Genomic DNA, 18,917 nt, shown 5'->3' on the forward strand with positions numbered 1-18,917 from the left:
CGTTGGGTAATGAGCAAGCAATCAGACCTGAATTATCATGTTTTGAGTCTCTGACAGCTGACTCAAATCCTTCAAGATTCCTATTTTTCTCTTCTTCTCAAGTTCCACAGTTAAGATTGCTCACAGGACAGATTGTGTACAGTTCTGGTCACCGCATTATAAGAAGGATGTGGAAGCTTTGGAAAGGGTGCAGAGGAGAGTTACTAGGATGTTGCCTGGTATGGAAGGAAGGTCTCACGAGGAAAGGCTGAGGGCCTTGAGACTGTTCTCGTTAGAGAGAAGAAGGTTGAGAGGTGACTTAATAGAGACATACAAGTTATTCAGAGGGTTAGATAGGGTGGACAGGGAGAGCCTTTTCCAAGTATGGGGACGGCAAACACGAGGGGACACAATTTTAAAGTGAGGGGAGATGTCAGAGGTAGTTTCTTTACTCAGAGAGTAGTAAGGGTATGGAATGCTTTGCCTGCAACGGTAGTTGATTCGCCAAGTTTAAGTGCATTTAAGTTGTCATTGGACAGGAATATGGACGTACATGGAAAAGTGTAGGTGGGATGGGCTTCAGATTAGTATGACAGGACGACACAACATCGAGGGCTGAAGGGCCTGTACTGCGCTGTAACGTTCTATGTCCTATGACAGATACAGTTCCAATGTTAGCCCTTTTGAAAAGGTATAATATAGATGACATAAATTCACAGTCGCTGAACCACAGATAAAAGGGGCAAACCAGCAACACAAAATGGGCTGGTAATGAATTGGCAGCTGATCTATACATCTGATCTCCTTTCTGCTGAAGTTCACAGAACAATGGTTCAAATAAAAGCAAAATGCAGCAGGAAACATTGGAAAGCTGGAACAAAGATGTAAGGTACTGGAGAAACTCAACAGTTCTGGCGGCATCTGCGGAGAGAACAACAAAGTAATCGTATGGCGGCCAGTATGACTCCTCTTCAGATCTGAACAATGGTTCAAACTCTCTTTAAATGCATATTTCCTGGACTTTGTCTCTCACTTTGATTTGAAACTAATGATTTTGGCAATGTTTTCATACGTGGAAAATGAAAACTGATACAATGTATATAAACAGTTTCTGCTTCTCTGTGAGCCTCTTTTGCGCTGCTGACGTAGATCATTTTCACCCCCAAAACAATTTATCCTTGTGAACTTCGCCCAAATTTGTTTACTGTAGTTTTGAAAGTAGGGTGAATGGTGGTTAGCAGCAAAGGCTAAGCAAGGTTAGAGCCAAAGCCTCATTGCAATCTTGTTTTTCCATCATGACATGCTTTGTCAACAAACAGGAAACCTCAAAAATAGTCTGATTACACTTCATTTTTGCAGTCACACTAAATTTTCACCACAGGTTTCGTGCATCTTATCCTATTTCCATCAGATTATGCTAACCGGACATATTTAAAAGTTGCAGTTTGGAGGAAAAGTAGTTTGCTGACTTACCCCTCAAACTAGATGTTTAAAGGAATTACCACTTTCACCCTATTACCACTTGTCTTATTCTTTTGAAATGGAGGGGTTTAGAACCATTTTCTGGGAGCAGGCATTATTTGTGACACTCCTCTTGCTCTGATACCATACGGATCTGCGCAGTTGCATTGGACATTGGACAATACTAACCATAATCCCTTGCCCCCATTGGTATTGTCCATCCCAGGGACACAGTATAATACTAGGTACTGCACTAAATACCTCCTGTCAGCCTGTTACTGGAGAAGATTCAAAAGTAATTGGATCTTACTTTCATGGGACCGCCAGTCAATTTCTCTTCAATTTCTCTACAATTTACGGTTGCTGCCACCTACTGGTCAGGCAAATAAATCACTTCATAAAGGTTTGGGTGTTGGCTTTATCCAGTCGAATTGAGTTTTGTCAAGGTCCTGAGAAGTTGGATTTAATCAGAAGCTCAATTACAATGCAACACCCACTGCCCTGCAAACAAACTAATTAACAGGGCAAGACATAACGACATTGATCTGAGTGCGGTGTGCATCTCTGAAGAAGTTATCATGGACTCAAAATGTTAGCTCTGTTTTTGAGTTTTACCCGCATTCTATGTATTTGTTTCAGACTTCCAGCATCTGAGTATTTTACTTTTAATTCAACTGAATGGACTTTGCTCAAATTGAAAATAAAGGGACAGGAACCTATGTCATTGGGCTCATAAAAGGAATTGAAACCTGGGGCTTAGGATGTTAAAATATAACAAACAACATAGGATTGAAATTACAAATAGAATTACCTGACCACTCATTTGGCCAAAGGCTCTCTGAAATTGAATGTGCAATAGCCCAAACCCTATTCCTGCAGAATTTGATGAACATTGAAACAAGTGGAAGATAAAAGGAATTAATTCGAGAAGCAGTAGTTACCTGGCATCAAGTCTGAGTTGAAAACTCTATAGCTTACAGGATGAAGGAAAAACTGAATGAGGTATATAGTAGTATGGGAAATGAGTTTATAGTAAGATAGAAAAATATAAGTAAGACCGAGCGATAGATGGATGAGCTCCTAATCTAAATACAGTGAGCATGCTGGAAGAACCAGGGATTGATTGTACTTCAAGAAGATCTACTAATGAAAGAAAACCAGCCAAAACAATTAAGGTAAATAAAGAGAAAAGAATCGGGTGTTGGATTATTTTATTAGCTGATTGTTACATTGAAGTATCTATTTTTCATTACATTCTTACTGTTGTGTTATGAAAAATTATTTGCCAACATCATTTATGACAACGTAAAACTACAATGCTGGTTAATTTGTACAGGACAAAGCTTTTTAATTAAAATTAGTTGTTTGATTTGGGTAAAATCACTGGAATTCTAATTACATAATAATCAACTCATTAGTCTACATTATATTTTTATACGACTGAGTTTTAGTAATGGTGCTCCACACAAGCGGTGTTTAAAATACATAGTAACTAACATCAATGTGTGACTGTAATTGGTGAGATGAACAGTGCCATGATGATGCCAACTTCATTTTCAGTTATTGCTGTTCTTCATTCCAAACAATATTCCTCTAAAATAGAAACTTTTGTGACATAATGTTGCTCCATCTTAATAAAAGCATCCATGTTTTTTCTTTAGAAACAAAGCGAAGGGATTTGCTGTGTGGGAAATGCTCACTTCTGAGACTATTGTTTTTCATTGGATACCTGTGAAAAATGGCAATAAAATATATTATTTTAAATTGAACCCAGGCCATACGAAATAGAATAGGAGTAGGATGTTTGGAACCTGAAATTTGTTCCACCATTCAACAGGATCATGGCTGATCCAAAATTCCTCATATCCACTTACCTGTGCTTTCCCCATAACCCTTGATTCCCCTACTGATCAGGAATCTACCTATCTAAGTCTTAAATGTGCACAGGGACTCTGCCCCCACAGCTCTTATGACAAGTATTTCAGAGACTCACACACCTTTGAGAAAAGAAATTCCTCCTCATCTCAATCTTAAATTAAGATTTACACTGAGACTGTTATCTGGTCCTAGACTCTCCCATGAGGGGAAACATCTTCTGAACATTTACCCTGTCACGCCTCTTAAGAATCCAATAAGTTTCAATGAGATCATCTCTCATCCTTCTAAACTCCCAGTGAATATAGACCCAATTTATTTAGCCTTTGCTCATAAGACTATCCCTCCATACCAGGGATCATCCTCATGAACCTTGTCTGAATTGCCTCCAATTAAATAAAATCTTTCCATCAATAAGGAGCCAAAACTGCTCACTATACACCAATACAGTTTCAGTAAGACTTCCTTACTCTTATACTCCAACCCTCTTCAAATTAGGGCCAACATTCCACTAGGCTTCCTGATTACTTGCTGCACCTGTGAGTGAGCTTCCTGTGTTTTGTATAAATATCCTCAAGTCCCTTGGTGTTGCAGATTTCTACAGTTTTCCTCCATTTAAATAATATTCTGTTCTTTTGTTCTCCCTTCCCAAATGAGCAGCTTCTCATTTTCTGGCATCATACTCCATTTGGGTAAAAACAATGACTGCAGATGCTGGAAACCAGATTCTGGATTAGTGGTGCTGGAAGAGCACAGCAGTTCAGGCAGCAGGAAGATCGACGTTTCGGGCAAAAGCCCTTCATCAGGAATAAAGGCAGAGAGCCTGAAGGGTGGAGAGATAAATGAGAGGCGGGTGGGGATGGGGAGAAAGTAGCATAGAGTGCAATAGGTGAGTGGGGGATGGGATGAAGGTGATAGTTCAGGGAGGGGGGTGGAGTGGATAGGTGGAAAAGAAGATAGGCAGGTAGGACAAGTCATGGGGACAGTGTGAGCTGCAAGTTTGGAACTAGGGTGAGGTGGGGGAAGGGGAAATGAGGAAACTGTTGACGTCCTCATTGATTTCCTGGGGTTGAAATGTTCCAAGGCGGAAGCTGAGGCGTTCTTCCTCCAGGCTTCTGGTGGTGAGGGAGCGGCGGTGAAGGAGGCCCAGGACCTCCATGTCCTTGGCAGAGTGGGAGGGGGAGTTGAAATGTTGGGCCACAGGGCGGTGTGGTTGATTGGTGCGGGTGTTCCGGAGATGTTCCCTAAAGCGCTCTGCTAGGAGGCGTCCAGTCTCCCCAATGTAGAGGAGACCGCATCGGGAGCAACGGATACAATAAATGATATTGGTGGATGCGCAGGTAAAACTTTGATGGATGTGGAAGGCTCCTCTAGGGCCTTGGATGGAGGTGAGGGAGGAGGTGTGGGCACAGGTTTTCCAATCCTGCGGTGGCAGGCGAAGGTGCCAGGACGGGAGGGTGGGTTGTAGGGGGGTGTGGACCTGACCAGGTAGTCACGAAGGGAACGGTCTTTGCGGAAGGCGGAAAGGAGTGGGGAGGGAAATATATCCCCGGTGGTGAGGCTTTTTGGAGGTGGCGGAAATGTTGGCAGATGATTTGGTTTATGCGAAGGTTGGTAGGGTGCAAGGTGAGCACCAGGGCGTTCTGTCCTTTTTACGGTTGGAGGGGTGGGATCTGAGGGCAGAGGTGCGGGATGTGGACGAGATGCATTGGAGGGCATCTTTAACCACGTGGGAAGGGAAATTGCGGTCTCTAAAGAAGGAGGCCATCTGGTGTGTTCTGTCGTGGAACTGGTCCTCCTGGGAGCAGATGCGGCGGAGGCGGAGGAATTGGGAATACAGGATGGCATTTTTGCAAGAGGTAGGGTGGGAAGAGGTGTAATTCAGGTAGCTGTGGAAGTCGGTGGGTTTGTAAAAAATGTCAGTGTCAAGTCGGTCATCATTAATGGAGATGGAGAGGTCCAGGAAGGGGAGGGAGGTATCAGAGATGGTCCAGGTAAATTTAAGGTCAGGGTGGAATGTGTTGGCAAAGTTGATGAATTGCTCAACCTCCTCGCGGGAGCACGAGGTGGCGCCAAGTTTGCCAACCTTGTATCATTTACTGAACCTATCAATATCTCACTGTAAACTTGGTCAATTTTACATTTTAAGATCCTGGCCAACTATAAGATCACAGTGGGTGAATAGAAGCACTTCTCCTTGTTGGAGGGTTAGATGTCATTTGGAGCACAAATTCCTAATTTTTCTGAATTTTAGCAAAGAATATCTTTCTGACTGCTAAGAAGCACCTAGGAATATACAATAATGATCTCCCTGGTAGTTATATGATTCAACTAATGTGGAGAAATGTTCTAATATGCTGAAGTAGGAAGTAATTGGATTCCAGTTAGAAAGCAGCAACATTTCCCATTCTCTGGGTTGCTAAGATGATCCTGCCTGTCAATAGCATTAGCACACTTCCTGTGGCAATAGACAAAGAACAAACATCTTTGAACTTAAACTCCAGGCTGGATAGACTGGGATGTTTTTTTCCATTGGAGTGTAGGAGGTTGATGGATGACCTCATAGGGGTTTATAAAATCATGAGGGACATGGACAAACTGAATAGTCAAAAGGTCTTTTCTCAAGGGAGTTCAAAACTAGGGGACTTTTTTTAAGGTGAGAGGAGAAAGATTTAAAAAGGGCATGAGGGGCAATGTTTTTGCATAGAAAGTGGTTCGTGTGTGAAATGAACTTCTGGAGGAAGTGGGAGATGCATGTACTCTGCAACATATAGAAGACATTCAGATTAGTACATGAATAGAAACGATTTGGAGAGATAGGGGCCAAATGCAGGCAAGTGGAATTAGGTTAGTTTGGGAACATGGTCAGTGTAGATTAGTTGGACCAAATGGTCTGTTTGCATGCTGTATGACTCAATGATTCTATGTGAATACATCACAAGAAATATCCAAATGCTTTGACATCCACGTTTCTCTTGGCGTTACTGAAGTAAGATAAATATAATTTCACAACGAGTAAGTAAATGCACCAAAGAAAGTAACAGGCATGATCCATATGAATTTTTTGATGGAATAATTAGGGAGTAATTTTCCACTGGCAAGAGAGTGAGTAACTAAAGGAAACAATTGTAATAGAAGCAAAGAAGGCACTTAGTTGAGTGCATCCATCTGCCAAATTGTGCAAACTCAACATTATTACAAGAATGCAATTCTTCCTTGATCTCTTTTTTCTAACAAGTTTTCCACCAAAAAGTTGAAAAAAATATTCTCGTATAATCCATATCCAATAACATGATCTGAAAACTCAGAACAATTGTGACAATTCCACCTCAGCAGCTGAGGCAGTCCACAATGTTATAAAATGCAACAATGCTCTAAATAAAACAATCAAAATCAATTCGCCCTGTCTCCTAAACTTAATAGAGTCATAGAGATGTACAGCACGGAAACAGACCCTTTGGTCCAACTTGTCCATGCCGACCAGACATCCTAACCTAATCTAGTCCCATTTCCCAGCACTTAGCTCATATCCCTTGAAACCATTCCTATTCATATACCCTTTTAAGTGTGTGATTGTACCAGCCTCCACCACTTCCTCTGGCAGCTCATTACATACACGCACCACCCTCTGCATGAAAACGTTGGCCTTTACGTCCCTTTTAAATTTTTCCCCTCTCACCCTAAACCTATGCCCTCTAGTTCTAGACTCATTTCACCCCAGAGAAAAGACCTTGTCTGTTTATCCTATCCATGCCCCTCATAATTTTATAAACCTCTATAAGGTCACCACTCAGCCTCCAATGCTCCAGGGAAAACAGCCCCAGCCTCTTCAGCCTCTCCCTATAGCTAAAATCCTCCAACCCTGGCAACACCTTTGTAAATCTTTTCTGAACCCTTCCAAATTGCACAACATCCTTCCGATAGCGACCAGAATTGCATACAATATTCCAAGAGTGGTCTCACCAATGTCTTGTACAGCGCAACATGACCTCCTAACTCCTGTACTCAATGCTGTGACCAATAAAGGAAAGCATACCAAACGTCGCCTTCACTATCCTATCTATCTATGGCTCTATTTTCAAGGAACTATGAACCTGAACTTCAAGGCCTCTTTGTTCAGCAACACTCCCAAGGACCTTACGATTAAATGTTAAGTCCTGCTCTGATTTGCTTTTCCAAAACTCCGCACCTTGCATTTATCCAAATTAAACTCCATCTGCCACACCTCAGCCCATTGGCCTATCTGATCAAGATCCCGTTGTACTCTGAGGTAACCTTTTTCCCTGTCCACTACACCTCCAAGTTTGGTGTCATCTACAACTTACTAACTATGTTCACATCCAAATCATTTATATGAATGATAAAAAGTAGTGGACCCAGCACCGATCCCCTTGTGGCACTCCACTGGTCACAGGTCTCCAGTCTGAAAAACAACCATCCACCACCACCCTCTGTCTTCTACCTTTGAACCAGTTCTATATACAAATGGCTAATTTTCCCTGTATTCCATGAGATCTAACCTTGCTAACCGGTCTCCCATGGGGAACCTTGTCGAACACCTTACTGAAGTCCATTTAGATCACATCCACTTCTCTGCCCTCATCAATCTTTTTTGTTATTTCTTCAAAAAAAGTCAACCAAGTTTGTGAGAAATTATTTCCCACGCACAAAGCCATGCTGACTATCCCTAATCAGTCCTTGTCTTTCCGAATACATGTAAATCTTGTCCCTCAGGATTCCCTCCAACAAATTGCCCATCACCGACTTCGGGCTCACTAGTCTAAAGTTCCCCGGCTTGTCTTTACCATCTTTCTTCAATAGCGACACCACGCTAGCCAACCTACAGACCTCTGGCACCTCACCTGTGACTATTGATGAAACAAATATCTCAACAAGGGGTCCAGCAGTCACTTCTCTAGCTTTCCAGAGTTTTAGGGTACACCTGATCCGGTACTGAGGATTTATCCACTTTTATGTGCTTCAAGACATCCAGCACCACTTCCTCTGTAATATGGACATTTTTCAAAATGTCACCATTGCTTTCCACACATTCCATATCTTCCATGTCCTTCTCCACAATAAACACGGATGAAAAATACTCATTTAGTGTCTCCCCCATCTCCTGCAGCTCCACATGTAGGCTGCTTTGCTGATCATTTGAGGGGCCCTATTCTCTCCCTTGTTACCTTTTTGTCCTTCATGTATTTGTAAAAACCTTTTGGATTCTCCTTAACCCTATTTGCCAAAGCTATTTCATGTCCCCTTCTTGGCTTCCTGATTTCCCTCTTTAGTATACACTTACAGCCTTTATACTCTTCTAAGGATTCACGCAATCTCTCCTGTCTATACCTGACATATGTTCCTTCTTTTTCTTAACCAAACCGTCAATCCCTCTAGTCATCCGAGAATCCCCACACCTTACAAACCTTTTCTTTCACCCTCTTGGGAATATACTGTCTCTGGACTCTCATTATCTAATTTCTGAAGGCTTCACATTTTCTAGCTGTCCATTTATCTGCAAACATCTGCCCCCAATCACCTTCTGAAAGTTCTTGCCTAATACCGTCAAAATTAGCCTTCCTCCAATTTAGAACTTCAACTTTTACATCTGGTCTATCCTTTTCCATCACTATGCTAAATCTAATAGGTCTTGTAAAGATCATTCTTATTATCATTTGACCGTGGAGTGAAAACAATCTGCTTTAAACCATGGAAATGTTTGTGAACAGTTGACTGTAGTTTTAAAGGAACAAGTTACTGAAATGCATTGGGAGTTGTATCTCTAATGTTGCCTTATTGAAGCAGTGAGGAGGTATTCCAGAAAGAATAGCACCACCTATCGGTGCAGTTTCAACCACAGACAGTCTTTTGATTAATTTTCCAATTGAGACCATTGTTGTGGGCTCAGGAAGACTCAGCTTAGTAACAACCACTTGATTAGTCCCTTGGCTGGTGGCCACAGGCTTAGCTATGAACAATATAGCAGAAACATCCAGTCTGTGAAGAGAAACACTCTCTCTCTGTCTCCCATCTGTGTGGAGAAGTAAGAGAAAATCCCTAGTCAGCTCCCTTCCTCTAAGTTATTCTCTCTGTAGTTATGTTACTGTAGTGTTTCTCTCCCTCCTCCTTTAAACCAAAAAAAAGACAGACAGAGAGGGAGAGAGATGAGCTGTTAGAAAGTTTGTTAGTGGTTTAGAAACAGCAGACCCCCAGCAATGTGCATCATCTTGACCAGAAAAGATGGCAGGGACTCTGGCAAAGCTTGTGATTGGTCAGGCATCTAAGATATGGGATCACAAGATACCCAGGAGAGTCATGAAGTGCCAGAGAGTAGCAGTCCTTGAACAATATGCAGCTAATTTGGAGCAGTGACTCTCTTCATTACACACCATAAGAGGAGATAGGTTTCTGTGATAATCATACCAGAGAGCCATCATTCCACATCATGACAGGCAGGCACACCGAGGTGTGTAGAGATGGCAGCAGAGTGGGTGACCATTTGACAAAAAGAAAAGAGATAGCAGGTCCAGGAAACCCAAGACTCCTTGGAACTGTTGAGGGTTATTTAGAGGGTAACCCAAGTGAGTCAGGGATGGATAATTCGAGGGAAAACCACAGGACCATGGTGCCCGAGACCACACTGGGAAAAGAGAGGGACGCTGGTGGGCAGCTCAGCCCTATCCCCATGACTTGTCCGGACTTGTCCTACCTACCTATCTCCTTTCCCATCTATCCAGTCCACCCTCTACTCCCTGACCTATCACCTTCATCCCCTCTCCCACTCACCCATTGTACTCTATGCTACTTTCTCCCCACCCCCACCCTCCTCTAGCTTATCTCTCCACGCTTCAGGCTCACTGCCTTTATTCCTGATGGAGGGCTTTTGCCCGAAACGTCGATTTCGCTGCTCCTTGGATGCTGCCTGAACTGCTGTGCTCTTCCAGCACCACTGATCCAGAATCTGGTTTCCAGCATCTGCAGTCATTGTTTTTACCAGATTGGTAAGGTAGTTGTAGTGGGTGACTCAATAGTTCAAGGGATAGACAGTCTCATTTGCAGCTGAGATATTAGTCCTCTATGGTCTGTTGCCTCCTGTGTGCAGGGATTCAGGCCATAACAGAACAGATAAACTTCTGGAAAGGGAGGGTGAACAACCAGTGGTTGTGGTTCATGTGGAGCCAAGCTAGGGAGAGACAGCTTGGAAAATATACAGGATCAGTTTCAGGAGTTATGGAGCAGGGAACTAATTTCAGAAATATTACCTGTGCCACGAGATTCACCATTTTTCACAAAGATCGGGGAGGTTAATATGTGTCTTGAGGGATGGTATTAAAGGGAGGGGTTTGGATTTTTGGGACATTGGGATCACTTTGGGAAGGGAGAAAGCTGTTCAGAACAGACGAGCAGAAATGGAAATAACCCCCTGGCTGAGAGAGTAAATAATGTAGTGGGGGTAGATTTAAAATTGCAAGGCAGGGGAGTGGTAAACTAATGGGCCTAGTTTTGGAAGTCCTCGTGAGGTCAAAAGAGAGAAGATGGGGAACAGGAAGTGAGGAAAAGAATGCCTTATGTTTCTATTCCACAACCAACTGAAGAAGGAGTAGCGCTCCGAAAGCTAGTGCTTCCAAATAAACCTGTTGGACTATAACTTGATGTTGTGTGATTTTTAACTTTGTCCACCCCAGTCCAACACCAGCTCCTCCACATCACGAGGAAAAGAAAGTAGGGAAGGCTTGAGTGTTGACAGTGAAAAGAAATGGTCAGCTTCCAATGAGCAAGAAAGAGTTAAGGGCATGGTTAAACCGTATGTATGAAAATGCACTGCGTGTCGTAAACAAAATTGGAGAACTGGAAGTAAACCTTGTTCTGGTGGATGTGGCTTTGTAGCATTAACAGAATTGTGGCTCAAGCTACAACAGAATAGGACTGGATACTTAACATTTAGATCAAAACAGTTTGGGTACAAAGGGAGGAGGTGTAGCAGTCTTGATCAAAGATAATATCAATGTCCTGGAACAAGATGCAGTTCCTAAGTTGGAATCAATATGCTTGGAGGTGAGAAATGAGAAGGGAGCAGTGACCTGGTTGGGTATTTATTATTGACCTCCAAATACTGGGGAGGAAGTAGAAGAGACCATTTGTAGGCAGATTATGGAAACAGGGCAAGTAGTTATGTAATGGTTGATGATTTCAATTACCCCAGAGTAGATTAGGAAAAGGATAAAGTGTGGGAAACAAAGGGGGAGAAATTCCTGCAGTGTGTACAGGAGAACTTTCTGGAACAGTACATTTGCAGTCCTATCAGGGAAGACGCCAAGCTGAATCTGTTCCTAGAAATGAAGCTGTTCAAGTAGAGATCATCAGAGTGGGGAGGATTTTGGAACCAGTAGTTATAATAAATTAAGTTGGAAAAGGAAAAAAACAGTCAAGGATTAAAGTCCCAGAGTAAAAAAGGGCAGATATCAGGGGTCTAAAAGTTGAACTGGATTTGAAACACATTTTGGTGAATAAAGGATTGGAAGAAAAATGGGTGATTTTCAAAACTGAAATGAATAAGGTACAAGGTAGGTCCATACTGCTTAAAAATTAATTTGAAGCTGGAGAACCAGAATGACTAAGAATATTGATGAGGAAATAAAGAAGGAAAAGGAGGCATATGATGCATACTGGAATAGATTAGATTCCCGACAGAATGGAAACAGGTCCTTTGGCCTAACAAGTCCACACCAATCCTCTGAAAAGTAACCCACCCAGACCCATTACCCTACCCTATATTTACCCCTGACTAATGCACCAAACATCATGGGCAATTTAGCATGGCCAATTCACCTGACCTGCACATCTTTGGATTGTGGAAGGAAGCCAGAGCACCCGGAGGGAACCCACACAGACACGGGGAGAATGTGCAAACTCCATACGGACAGTTGCCTGAGGCAGGAATCGAACTCAGGCCCCTGGTGCTGTGAGGCAGCAGTGCTGAGCCACCATGCCACCCCAATAGTAATAGCAATAGAAATCAGGAAGAGTATCTCAAATGCAGGAGAGAGCCCAAGGCTGGAATAAGGAAGGCTAAGAGGAAGCATAAGGAATGAAAGGCAGGCTGTCCTAAAACAAATTGAAACATGTTCTTCAAACATATGAACAGTGAAAGATTAGTGAAGGACAGAGAGAAGTCCATAAGGAACAAGCAGGGTTAAGCTGCTCACTGAAGCAAAGGATGTGGCAGAGGTATTAAGGTACAACTATTTTGCTTCTGTCTTTATTAAGTTAGAAGATGGTGACAATGTCCCAGTTGAAAATGTGAGCATTGAGCAACTGAGCAGTGCAGTGATAGATAAAGAAGAGGTGCTAACAAGGCTGGCAGCACTCCAGGCAGAGAAGTCGCTACACCCAGATGGGATACATCCTAGATTGTTGAGAGAGGGAAGTGAGAAAATTGTTGAGCCATTGGCAGAAATTTTCCAAGCCTCTCTGTGCACAGGATTAGTCCTGGGGTACTGGAGAATTGCAAATCTGACACCATTGTTTAAGAAAGGAGAAAAGGGTAACCCAAGAAACTACAGATCTTTCAATTTGATATCAATAATGGGAATAATGGGGAAACTGATGGACGCCATAATGTGGAAAAAGATAGATGTACACTTAGAGGAAAATAATATGACAATCAACATGGCTTTGTCAAGGGCAGGTCGTGTCTGACAAAATTTACTGAGCTCTTTGGTAAGGTGACACAGGTAATGGATGAGGGTAATGCCATGGATGTTATATATCTGGACTTTCAGAAAGCATTTGATACAGTGCCACATGGCAGGTTGATTAGCAAATTAGAAATATTTAGGATTGATGTGCCTTTGGCAGCATGAATAGAAGATGGCTAAAAGATTGGAAACAGAGAGTAGGATATAGATGAGCATTTCTAAAATTGGAGACAAATTAAAATTGGTGTCTGCTGGGGATCATTGATGGGATCCTTGCTTTTCTGATTTATATAAATGATTTGGATATGGGTGTTGTGGGCAAAATGACTAATTTTACAGACAATATTAACCTAGGGAGAACAGTGAATTGTGAGGGTGATACTGAGCAACTTCAGAGGGACAATGACAAGTTGGCCAAATAGATAGGAGCCTGGCAGATGAATTTCAATGCAGTAAAATATGATATAGTACATTTTGGTAGAAGAAACGTGAGGAGAAAATATTCCAATGGTACAACCTTGAGATTAATACAAGAGCAGAGGGACATCAGGGTTCATGTACATAATCCTCTGAAGATGGCCAGGCAAGTTTGAAATTGTTAAGGAGGCTTAGTGGCAGTGTATAAAAGCAAGGAAGTGATGCTACACCTCTATTAATCATTGGTCAGGCCACATTTGGAGTATTGTATTCAGTTCTGAGCACCTTATTTAAGGAAGGATGTTGAAGCCCTGATAGAGTGCACAAGAGAATGGTAAGGTCCTAGAGAGTGTTGCTGAACAAAGAGACCTTGATGTGCAGGTTCATAGCTCCTTGAAAATGGAGTTGCAAGTAGATAGGATAGTGAAGAAGACATTTAGTATGCTTTTCTTTATTGGTCAGAGTATTGAGTACAGGAGTTGGAAGGTCATGTTGTGGCTGTACAGGACATTGGTTCGGCCACTGTTGGAATATTGTGTGCAATTCTGGTTTTCCTTCCTATCGGAAAGATGTTGTGAAACTTGAAAGGGTTCAGATAAGATTTACAAGGATGTTGCCAGGTTTGGAGGATTTGAGCTATAGGGAGAGGCTGAACAGGCTGGGGCTTTTTTCCCTGGAGCGTCGGAGGTTGAGGGGTGACCTTATAGAGGTTGACAAAATTATGAGGAGCATGGATAGGGTAAATAGGCAAAGTCTTTTCCCTGGGGTCAGGGAGTAGAGGGCATAGGTTTAGGGTGAGAGGAGAAAGATTTGAAAGAGACCTATGGGGCAACTTTTTCACACAGAGGATGGTACGTTTATGGCATGAGCTGCCAGAGGAAGTGGTGGAGGCTGATACAATTGCAATATTTAAAAGGCATTTGGATGGGTATATGAATAGACAATAGACAATAGGTGCAGGAGTAGGCCATTCTGCCCTTCAAGCCTGTACCACCATTCAATATGATCATGGCTGATCATCCTTAATCAGTATCCTGTTTCTGCCTTATCTCCATAAATCCTTGATTCCACAATCTTTGAGAGCTCTATCCAACTCTTTCTTAAATGAATCCAGAGACTGGGCCTCCACTGTCCTCTGGGGCAGAGCATTCATGGGCCAGGTGGTGGCAGGTGGGACTAGATTGGGTTGGAATATCTGGTCGGCATGAACGGGTTGGACCGAAGGGTCTGTTTCCATGCTGAACATCTCTATGACTCTATGACTATTAGAGAAATTGGGCTTATTCTACTTGTAACAGAGAACATTAAGAGTGACTTGGTTGAAGTGTTCAAAGTTATGAACTATTTTGACAGGGTAAAGAAGAATATTCTGTTTCCACTATTTTGTATGTTAATAACGATGGGTCACAATTTCAAAAAGGTCAGCAAGACAGCTTCGTGTGACATGAGACCAAGCTTGAGTTGTTAGGATTTGGAATGAGCTGCCTGGGAGATTGCCAGAGGGGTATTCCATAGGAGGGTCCAAAAGAGAGATGAATATATATTTGAAAATGACGAATTGATAGGGCTAAGGACATAGGGATAGAGAATGGGATGAGCTGGGTAGCTCTATCAATAGCTAGCACAAGCATGATGGGTCAAATGGTCTCTTCCTGTACTGTAAAATTCTATGATTCTATGAATTTCTGAAAATGTATCATTAAAAGGAAAAGGGGCACCGAAAGAATTAATCCTCAACCAGTGAGCATTAGTTTGAGAATGTGTATCCATGGCTTCCAAGAAAATTGAGTGTGGATTTTTAGTGCACTACCCCAATGAGTAAATATCCTTGAAAAAAATTCCAGGATTTCAATTCACTTCTTCACCAAAAGTAACCAATTCTTTTGTTCCCAATGTTTGCTTCAATCTGTCCATTAGTTTTGGAGAAATATTATTAGCAGACTGACAGATTGAGGTGAAAACATTACCACCATTAACCTTCACTGGCTCAGGTAATAATAAAGAAAATACACACAGGCACACCTAATCTCTTATGATCTGGAATACGTTGTCAAAAAAGGGATTGTTGGTAACATTTAAAAGGGAATTGGATATAAATGTAAAGAGAAAGTATTCATAGAATTTCTATAGCATGAAATCAGGCCATTTGGCTCATTGAGTCCACACTGACCTTCCAAAGAGCATCTCACTCAGACCCATCCCCCTAACCCTGCAGTCCCCATGGATATTCAACCTAAACGGCATATCCCTAGACATTAGGGGCATTTTAGCCTGGCCAATCCACCAGTCCTGCACATCTTTGAAATGTGGGAGGAAACCGGAACACCCTAAGGAAACCCACGGAGACACAGGGAGAATGTGCAAACTCCATATAGACAGTTGCCCGAGGAAGGAATCAAATTGAGTCTATGGCATTGTGAGGCAGCAGTGCTAACCACTGAGCCACCATGCCAGTTTATTTGGAAGAGCGTGGACTAATTGAATAACTTACAAACAACTGGCACAAGCAAGTAATTACCTCTTTCTTTGTGTTATGATTCTACAGTATCAAAATAGTTTTCCTTATTTGAAAAGACAGAAATTGTATGAGTGCTTTTTAAAAAAGCATGCTAAATATTTTACCTTTAAGAATTTCCATTGATTATGAGAGGAATGGTATATTCTGTAAGAAAAATTTTTCCAAACAAATCTGGTTAAAACATTTTACAGCAAAGCAAAACACATTTTTTCTTTATCACATTTAAATTTGTTGGAGATTTCTGAAAGTATTTTCATTAAAACGTGGACCGCAATTAGCACATTGACCACAATGAAAGCACTCATTCTTGTTATAGAGTCTTGTCTGTTAACCAAGAAAACAAATCCATAGTCAGCAGAGCATGTTTTGTGTAATATACTTAACTGCAGTTAAATTTGATAAAAGACTATTGTAATGCAAACATTTGCACAATTTATTGAAACAACAGATCCAATTTTAGACATAAAATTGAATTGCTGGGAAGACTCAGAACTGAAGAAAGGGTCACTGGGCCCAAAGTATTAACTCTGCTTTCTCTACACAATGCTGCCAGACCTGGTGAGATTTTCCAGCAATTTCTGTTTCTGTTTCTGTTTCTGATTTCTAGCATCTGCAACTCTTTGGGAGTTTTCTTTTCTAATTTTAGACATGTTCACTGGGAAAACAGGTTGAGCAGTTCACAATCAATGAAAGAAACCAAGACAGGAATATAGAAAATCAGAGTTAGAGAGAAACAGTGTGAAGGATGGATGTACTTAATTCAATATTTTCTTCTTTTTGAGTAGTCTCCCTGAGGTCAAATTGATGCCACATTACTACAACTTTAACCTTGCATAGGACAAGTGGGCAAGACCCAAATCCATCCATCTCAGCCAGAATAGAAGTCAAATTCTGTTGGCATCAATCTGACCCATACTAGTCATCTAGGTCTCCTGAGCCAAGTTGCACTCCTCATGCATGATGCAGCCTGGAGTTATGGAAAGTGATGACAGAGTCTCCCATTTCTATCTGACCAGAAATTTCCCCAAATTTTACAAATGGGGGATATTAGTGAATAATTAATGCCCAACCTACTTGTCTGCCTAATGTCTGCACTTTCCAAGACCATCAAGTCTGAGGGCTGGTCTTGAATCTAGAGTTTCTGACTCAGAGGAAGGAATGCTACTCATTGCAGCATTAGACCTCCCAATTAAACAGCTGTAAATGATTAATAGGCTTAGGACTGTACTTTTAGAAATAAAGACTCCCAAAAAACTGGTAACATAAAAGAGCATCATCAGTGTCTTTAAAGAGAAAAGACAGGTTGATAATCTGGTTGGGAAGAAGTTGCATTTGTATCATGTTTGAAAGCATCAGGAAATTACAAATAATTTTGCAGTCCATCACTTTTGAAGTACAATTTTTATTACATAAGAAAGCTTATGAAAACCAATTTGTGCACAATAATTTACCATGAACAAGACAGAAATGAATGGTTAATCTAATTAGGTGGGATTGGTTGAATGTTGGTCAAACATTGGTCAAAATGAATATCCCTTCAAATAGTATCACCTGAGTAAACTGGCAGGCTGTTAATCTGATATGTCTTTTCTTATTGTAGGCATTTGGGGGATATTTCTTGTACAGGCAGGACTTGAACCCAAAATTGTGGCTCATAGGCAGGGACACTACCACTGTTCCACAATTGCCCGTTTTGTCTTAGTAAATGTTGTCAGAACTTTTTTTGTTTAGTGACCAATTTCCTTTCTGTCAAAGGTTTGTGGTTTTTCAGGGCACAAGGCATTGCTGTTGCTACTGCTGATTCATTTGGAATTAATGTGATGGTCTTCAGAATTCATCATTTTGTGATTATATTAGACTTAATATTACAGTCCCCTGGAGTTGGATGGCAGTTGAGTGGTGGGGCAGATATAAAATTGCACTGATGCCATGCTCATTTCCTGCTGGTATTTTACCCCTGTCAGGGTAGGAGCTAAGTGCCACTCCCCCACCATGAACCAATTAATGGCCACTAAAGAACCTCCACTCACTGTCACTTCATCTGAGGGAAGGAGTGTGGCACCAAGTGTCCAGGTTAAAGCTGGCCAGGGTACGGGTATTGTCACTGTTGATTGGCACCTTGTTCCCATCAGAGGATTCCACCTCCACCTCTCCATCTCCACAACCACCACCAGCACCAGCATACCCCTGCATCCCATCCCGTTAGCCTTAACTCTCAGAGTAACGATTCTGAATCCCACACCCTCTCCCTCGGCTCTGGCAAGACCACAGAGTCACCTGGAAGTACAGATTCCAGACTCCTCGACCTCAACACTGTATGCAATCCCAGTTGTGGCCACTGCACCAATGGCATAGTTGTGCCAAGAGATTGGCCAACCATTTGCTTGACTGACACCACTCAGAGGCAGAACCTCTTCTCCAATGGAGCTAAAAGACTGCACAAAGTCAATTAGTGACCAGGCAGCCATGGAAAGCAAACTGATCAAATATGGGAAGGTACTTGTGCAGGATCCTAGGATCCCAACCTATTCTGAACTTAAATGCAGCTCAAAAAGCTTTACCTTCTTTGGCTGGCTCTCTTACAAATTCAGTGTCACTGGGTCAAAACCCTGGAATTCCCTCCCTAACTATCTACCTAGAACAAATATACAGCAGGAAGTCAAGAAGGCAGCTCACCATCACTTTCTCAAGGGCAACTAGGAATGAGCAATAAATGTTAGTCCAGCCCGTGACACCCTAGAAAACATCAAACCTCTTGAGTGTCCCTTGACAATTGGACATAAAGATGCAGAGACCAGTTTATTATATAGCTCATGCAGCCGTGACAATGAAATCAAAACAGACTTGTCCTCACCTTTTAAACTTTAGCAGGCTCAATACAATTATCAACAAACCCAAAGCTAGTAAAAAGGCAAACAGATAATAGTTTTCATGTATTTTCCCTGAAAAACAAAACATTTTTTTTTCTT

At 41.9% G+C, this 18,917-nt stretch overlaps 1 protein-coding gene across 4 annotated transcripts in view; it reads right to left on the reverse strand.

Annotated features, from left to right (window-relative positions):
* Positions 1-2,634: 2,634 nt before the first annotated feature.
* LOC132820130 (cytokine receptor common subunit gamma-like) overlaps positions 2,635-18,917 on the reverse strand; it is a 59,954-nt gene continuing 43,671 nt past the window's right edge. The window contains exons 6-8 of one of the 4 annotated variants that reach the window (XM_060832067.1): positions 18,803-18,890; positions 16,053-16,092; positions 3,064-3,169 (exon numbers count right to left, since the gene is read on the reverse strand). In XM_060832067.1, coding sequence (XP_060688050.1) covers positions 3,149-3,169; positions 16,053-16,092; positions 18,803-18,890 — 149 coding nt within the window. In that variant the 3' untranslated portion in view covers positions 3,064-3,148. Of the gene's footprint in view, positions 3,170-16,052; positions 16,093-18,802; positions 18,891-18,917 lie in introns of all 4 variants that reach the window. The other 3 variants (XM_060832066.1, XM_060832068.1, XM_060832069.1) reach the window with 3 other exon arrangements.

The sequence above is a fragment of the Hemiscyllium ocellatum genome, chromosome 11, assembly GCF_020745735.1.
Source record: "Hemiscyllium ocellatum isolate sHemOce1 chromosome 11, sHemOce1.pat.X.cur, whole genome shotgun sequence".
NCBI lineage: Eukaryota > Metazoa > Chordata > Chondrichthyes > Orectolobiformes > Hemiscylliidae > Hemiscyllium > Hemiscyllium ocellatum.